The sequence below is a fragment of the Astatotilapia calliptera genome, chromosome 12 (genome assembly GCF_900246225.1).
Source record: "Astatotilapia calliptera chromosome 12, fAstCal1.2, whole genome shotgun sequence".
Lineage (NCBI taxonomy): Eukaryota > Metazoa > Chordata > Actinopteri > Cichliformes > Cichlidae > Astatotilapia > Astatotilapia calliptera.
This window is the reverse complement of record NC_039313.1, coordinates 4,525,554-4,532,573: the sequence shown is the minus strand read 5'-3', so window position 1 is coordinate 4,532,573 and position 7,020 is coordinate 4,525,554. Positions and strand designations below refer to the sequence as shown.

General features: G+C 39.2%; 1 protein-coding gene across 1 annotated transcript; it reads right to left on the bottom strand.

The window, feature by feature from the left end:
• Positions 1-720: 720 nt before the first annotated feature.
• On the bottom strand, positions 721-6,377 carry anapc7 (anaphase promoting complex subunit 7). The gene is made up of 11 exons (XM_026186105.1): positions 6,157-6,377; positions 5,508-5,694; positions 4,820-4,939; positions 3,468-3,579; positions 3,138-3,291; positions 2,903-3,045; positions 2,648-2,765; positions 2,363-2,559; positions 2,050-2,274; positions 1,743-1,893; positions 721-1,649 (listed from the first exon to the last, which is right to left on the bottom strand). The coding sequence occupies exons 1-11, from the start codon at positions 6,255-6,257 to the stop codon at positions 1,460-1,462; spliced, it is 1,698 nt and encodes a 565-aa protein (XP_026041890.1). The 5' UTR covers positions 6,258-6,377; the 3' UTR covers positions 721-1,459.
• Between the last annotated feature and the right edge of the window lie 643 nt (positions 6,378-7,020).

Sequence of the window (7,020 nt, the reverse complement as noted above, 5' to 3'; positions counted from 1 at the left end):
ATCTGACCCAAGCCTGTTAAAATAAATTTTACTCTAAAACTAACCTAAATGTGAGGAAAAACTATTTTATGAAATAAAGGAAATGATTTTCAAAATAAAGATTAAGCTAATAAAAAGAAAATGTGCAGTTTTGGAGGAATGTGTGAGCACCCTTGTGCAAATATTTAGTGAGACTCCAGAGTCCACCTTAAATCCAGCCCCCCTGACACACTCCATTTGAAACCCCTCCTGCACAGCTAGAGCAGAGCGGAAGAAGCCTTAGGATTTTCAAAATAAAGCATCACCTATTCAATCACCTCAACTTTAATGTGTTTGGTAACTTATTTGCTTACTGTTCATTGTGGGTCCATGAATGTACCGTTGAGCTGTTTTTGCTTCTTTGCCCTCTGACTGAGCAGAGATATGGAAGAGAGAATGAACACACTGATCACCTGGTGATGATAATTTATAAGCAAGTGGGATGACTTTAGAAACAGCTCTGTGCACATCAGGTGTTTCATTATTTTATTATACATTTTAAAAATATGTACAAAATACTATAAAGTTTTGTTTTGAAATGATAAACTAAAATATTCCAAGTTATGTTATTTTGATACAGAAGGCAGACCTAATGGACGACACAAACACACACACACAAATAAGCTGAACTATTACATGACACAAAAACAGGTTTTAGAAAATTCATACAGATTTTAAAGAGCAGCAGAAATTCAATGTCACTTCTGGTATATGTGTGACCTTTATTGTGACACTTCAACACCCACCCACTGCCTCCTTTGTGGTAAACGTGTCCCAAAATAAAAATATTACACAAGTCATAGTAACTCCAGTCATTTTTTTTTTTAAACTTCAAACCACAGTTTACTGAATCACCATCTAATTTTAAACAAACTTCAGCTGCTCATTTACTTGCATCCTCCATTCCTGGGAACAACCTCTCAATGCAGGATACATGACTCACTATAAATAAAGTCTTTTTTATTTTTAAATGTCTTTGTGGTGTATTGTGAACTGGCTGGCAGGCAAGAAGGGTGCACAAATAGACAAGGTAATATAAGAACTTTGGGTGATTCCTGGATTTATAATGCTATGCATCAGACCTCAGAGTGACACTGCTGAGACTGTCAGACTGATGGGAAACAGCATTGGGGTCAAAAAAGAAAAAAGAAAAAAAAATGACTGGAGTTCTGCATCAAGCTGCATTTTAATAAAAGTTCTGACGGCTTCCTGTAGCTGTACTGCAAAGTTGAGCATCAGTTCATCCAGGGGCGCAAGCATTAATTGTTGTATTTAAGGTCTTAGCCGTGTTGTCGTCTTTAGGTTGGCAATAACCTCGGAGATCACGGAGGTTAAACATGCAGTACAACCTTCGTCTTGTTCCGTCTGACAGCCCTCATGGCTGAAGGCTTCCCGTGGGCTGCCGTGTGATACTGACAGAGCGTCTGTCAGTGGACCGGAGTCACTGCATACCAAACCACTGTTCCTGATCGGCCCACTGAGCCGCCTCACTGTCACTGCCCTCAAGATCGCCGTCCTCCCCGCTGCCTTCCATGTCATCACCATCCAGCTCCACTGTGGCGTCTGTGGGGCTCTCCTCCTTCTCCATCTTCTGCATGCCTTCTAATGATTTCTGGTCATTGGGATCCAGGCTTAGGACAGAAAACCATACAGTGTTAAATTCATAAAAAATACTTACTAGATTTTATGACAGCATTTTCCCAGGATCAATAATCAGTGTTTACCTTAATGCTATACTGTACTGGTCCATGGCTTCTTGGTAATCATTGACCGCCACCAGGAAATCTCCCAGCATCCTGTGCAGGACACAGTCACTTTGATTGGCCAAGGCGTTCCGCAGGAGAGCGATCCCTTCTTCATATTTCTGTTCCCGGCCTTCAAACAAGAAAAAAAAAGCAAAAGCAACAATTTCATCTCATCTGTATGTGAAGCTTCTTTTTCCTCCCTTCAAGTCATTAAACTGTAGATTTATTTATCATTGGGGAAAAGAGGAAAACAGAAATACTTAAGAGTCTTTTTTGCTGTACGTACTGAGGAGTTCAGCCTTCTTGACCACAGCCTTGGTGTAGTCAGGTCTCTGGGCCAGTGCCTTGTCTAAAAGGGTTTTGGCTTTCTCCTGAGTCACTGGGTCTTCCAGACACACTGTGGCGAGGATGGTCAGAGTCTGTGCATTGGCTCCTAAAGTCTTATAGATGTTGTTAGCCATTCCCATAGCCTCACGAATCCCATTGGATGCCAGATAACAGTCAATTAAACCTGGAGTCATTAATACTTTGTTATTGCAAACGAAACAAAAACAATCTGAAGAGCCAAAAGAAAGAAAAAAAGCTAAAAGTAAGCCTACCTTCATAGCAGTCAAGGCGGCAGGGTGCCAAACGCATGGCCTCTCTGAAATGGATGATTGCTTCCTGAACTCGGCCCATGTTTCTCAGTGCCGCACCCTTCAGCAGCAGTGCCTGAACACTATTGCTGTTCAGCTGGATGGCCTTGGCTCCCAGGTAGAGAGCCCGGGAGTAACGCTTGCTATAAAAACTGTGACATCTGAACACCGCAAATTGAAAAGTTTAATGATATAAAACACGGAAATTACATGAGAGAGATTTTGTCTGAGAAAAGTAAGACTACTCACCCAGAGATCACCCACGGTTCAGCGTGCTGATCAGATATATTAAATAATCGACCTCCCAAGACTTCAACATCCTCCAGGTGTCCCTCACGGGCCATCAGGTAGCCATAAACATCCATACCTGAAAAAGCAAACATGTTTCCAAATCTGTCTTTATTAAGGCTACTTAGACTTGTGTGACACACAGATTCTGATATTAAAACTGTCATCAACTACAAAATACATGTGTAAGTCAAAACGTTCTCTCCTGTAACACACCTTTGATGAGGTAAGGGTCCAACATCTGGGCTTGTTCAAATTTGAGGATTGCATTTTTCGTGTCACCTGCTCTGAAATAGACATCTGCCAGGCTCACCAGGAGGTCCACGTTGTCCCGCAAAAGTGATTTCTTTTCCAAAGAGCTGAGAGTGTTTCAGGGAGGAAGTTAAGACTGTCACAAAACACGGCTCGCAATATTCACTCACTGTGTACAAATCATTATTGCTTTGCTCACCAAATGGTATTAATAGCTCTCTGGTTATCCCCTGCATGTATGAAGGCGTACGCTTTGATCCAAACAGACAGCCAGTCAAGGTTGGGGATACTCTGGATCGCATCCATAGTCATGGAAGCCACCTCGGCTCCTTTGACTGACAGAGAAAGAAGACCTAAAGGAAAAACACATTTTTCAATTATTTAAAAGAGATGCTAAATCCAAGCAGAAGGGTTTTTTTGTTTGTTTGTTTTAAAGTGGCATGGACATAGGAGAGCACTGCAGGTACAAACATCTTAGCAGATGAAGTGCTGCTTATGGGATTACAGAGTCTACAGTGAACATGCGTACCAATGATTGCATCCAAGGCAAGAGGGCACTGTCTGAGGACCTCTTTGTAACTCGTCACAGCAGATCGCTCCTGTCCAGCTTTCCTGTACAGGTTAGCTAGCATCATGTTGATCTGAGGCAGGAAGGAATACAAAAGGTAATTACTACACCTTATACAAGTTACTGCACTTGAACTGGTTTCAAAAGGTTAAATAGAGCTTCATACAGTTCCATATCATATGAGCCCCATTTCAACAAAACTGGATGAATAACTTAGGAAAAGTGGAGATCTGAAAACTAGTATCCAACACTGCTTTGGGCCTAAATTTGCCAGAATTCAGGGGTCAGAATCAATGTAGGTAATTTCTGATTTCAATTAATGACTTCTGTTCTTATAACTGATACCCTAGCACAGAGGTTCCCAAAGTGTGGGGCCCAGTATGAAAAGGGGAAAAAAAAAAAAAAAAAAAGAATGCTTGGACACTGCTAGCATAATGGACAGGTTTTTTGACGGGAGATGAAGCGTCGCCAAATATGTTTCCAAACCAACTTCCTTCCAAGCCAAAGACTAGAAAATATGGTGAAGCATATCTTCCCTTTGGCTTCACCTGCACAAGTGCCAAGGTAGGTCTTTACGACAGAATTAGTTTTCCCTGTGTCGGGAGCACGCACTGGGCTCTCCAAATCACGGACAAACAGTATCCCACATTCTTGATTTTTAGTTCACAAACGCTTCTTGTAATGACTAACTACTCCTGAAATTTTGGAGATGTTAGCTCTTTATACAGTAAAGTTACAGTGGGATACAAATAATATCAGGCTGATCCCGCCGTAATTTGTTCCCCCACTTCAAATCACGGACAAACAGTATCCCACAGTTGTTTATGTTTCTGAACCCATTTTGCACAGAGAAGCACTTTTTGAAAAATGTATTGATAGCGCGAAGGTTTTTCTTGTAAAACAAAGGGGGGCCCAGCAAAAGAAGTTTGGGAACCACTGCCCTAGAATATCATGAAAACCAACCAACTAACAAATTTTAGCATCAGTGAACCAATTTTCGTAAAGTTTGTTAAGATTTATTTCAGTCGTATTTTGACTGTAGACCAGTCTTTGACTTCAAACTGCAACTGTCACACCATTTCCAATTAACAGATTTCATACTCCTAGTTTTTACTTAGGTGATTTTACTTTAAAACAACTACTGCTGAATTGTTACAAAACCTGAACTTGTAGGTGCATTCATTATTTAGTTCTAAAGCAGCTATTTGAATTCACACAGTTACTAGTCTAATCAGTTACTATAAAAAATAAATACATAAAACTAAAGCATGAGGTAAACAGTGATTGACAGTCACTGTGTTAACAGACTGTACCTTCGGAGTCCTCTGTCTGGATGGTATCCCATCGAGCACTGCAATGGCGTCTTTATCCAGTTTCAGAATGGTGTAGCACTCAGCTATTTTGTACTTTACCTCAATCTCTGAAGGCAAACTCTGAAAGACAACATTCATTGTAGATGAACATTATTCTAACCAGTCATCCTGTTCTCTGGATATACATATGGTGCTGCAGGACATGTAAAAGCATCTTTACATTTAAAGCATTTTAAGCCTTAAATCACTGGAAGGATGAAAGGCTTAGATTTACATTGTGTGAAAGTAAAGTAAAAGAGATTTTAGTGTCGCAAAATTTTGTAAACATCATGTATAACAAAATTTAAAATAAAATAAAAAAAAAAAAAAATCACAACTACAGGTAAAGTCACGACTCACATTACCAGAATTTTAGTGGCTGATGAGGATCTACATTACTCCTGTCAAACTTTATCTAATGTAGTTATTAAATGTTTCAGAAAGGCAACCTTTAATTACTACGGAAAAAGTCAAAAATTCGGGAGAGATGTTCAGCATCAGTAAACCTAATGTTCAATTCTGTGTCAAGTCAAGCCAAAGATTTCTATATCAAATTTTAAATAAAGAATAATAAAAAAAAACAACAGGTGACCAAAATGCTATTATAGATTTCAGTTTGTTTTTGATTACAGGAAATTGTCAAACACACCTGTGCCTGTATGTTAGAAGCAGCTCCACCAGTTGAAGTACGAACTTTTGATGTTTTGCTGAGCACCTTTTTCTGTTGCAGAGCCATGCTGTATTTGCAGGCAGCGTTGCGATACTCTTTGTCATGGAAGATGGCATCAGCATGGTAAACCAGCAGCTGGTACTTCTGAGCCGGCGAGAACAGCTCCCTTCCATTAAAAACACACCAACAATTAAGTGCTCAGACTGAGGACAACCATTAAAACTGAATGACACACGAAGAAACATCAATGCAAAACTCATAAAAATTGTCCTACATAGCTACAGTTTTTAAGTCAGTCACTCTAAAGTGTCAAAAGTATGAATGGGTAAGACAACGACAAGTTTTCTAATACAATACTAGTTAAATTTCAAGCTATTTCATAGTAGCATTGTTAAGCGCATACGCTTGTAGATGCGACTATATCGTGAAGGAGTACACACACTGTACTGTATATAATTTAAATTGCACTCGCATTTAAACACTATCCAATAATGAGTGGATAATGAAAAGCTTCGGTAGAAATAATAATGTTAGCTGATGTTGACTAGTTAAGTTGGGGCTATCGCTACCACTGGTGTGGAAAAGCAGTCTTCGGGAATTAGACGGTTCCCGCTCAGACACGACTTACGGATTGTTGTTGCTCATCGTCAGCAACAAACTACTCAAAATCCGGACATTAGAGTAAAGGCCTGCTGCAGCCATATCCCGCACATAATCTATTACATTCATTTTGGATTATTTGAAGGGCTCGCTGTAGGTTTCCGGCTCAGGTTAAAAGTTTGGGCTCTGGAACGGCTAATGTTAGCTAGCATCTGACGCATAAGACGTCCAACGGCTGACCTTCCTTCCGCATAGTGCTGCGTTTAAATGCTCTTCAAAAGCTCGTATATTTTCAAAACTTTGAAATAAAAACCTGCCTGTGAAATCTTTGATGTTGAGTAAAATAAGTATTTTATCGACTTTACTTTTATCTTAGGGACGTTAGATGAGAAGTTACATTTTACGAAATATTTTACAGACCAAGGCGTCTTTATTTAATTATTCTAAATTTATCGAATCGCACATGTCGCGATACCTTTGAATGCATCATGTTTGTTTTTGCTGCAGCAATTTTTAAAATAGTTGGAAATTTTTGTTTCAACTATTGACTTAAACAGTCGTGTTTTATCAAATCACGCTATTTCAAAATTCTGTAATAAAAGTGTATGATATAATTATAATATATTAAAACAGTTTACATTATCGCTAATCTAATATTAAAATATGAGTCAAAAACTCAGGCTTCAGACTACCCTATATGCTAATTTTGAGATAGTGGATGAAATATAATGAAGGTAGCAGTGAGCCCCACTATAATACAAATAAAGATTATTTTGAACTCTTAATGGAGCTGGAAACAAGTATAACAGGTCCTCTTTAATGCACAAGATCAGCTGATACTAGGTTTGGGGGCCCATATGGTGATACACATATTTAGTAAGGATTGTGAGCT

Excerpts from the sequence above, each read along its gene's own strand:
- anapc7 (XM_026186105.1), bottom strand. The coding sequence starts at position 6,257 with ATGAATGTAATAGATTATGTGCGGGATATGGCTGCAGCAGGCCTTTAC. Across the intron at positions 4,940-5,507 it reads CTTCTAACATACAGGCACAG|AGTTTGCCTTCAGAGATTGA; the intron begins GTGTGTTTGACA and ends GTTGTCTTTCAG. Across the intron at positions 3,580-4,819 it reads CCAGACAGAGGACTCCGAAG|ATCAACATGATGCTAGCTAA; the intron begins GTACAGTCTGTT and ends TTCCTGCCTCAG.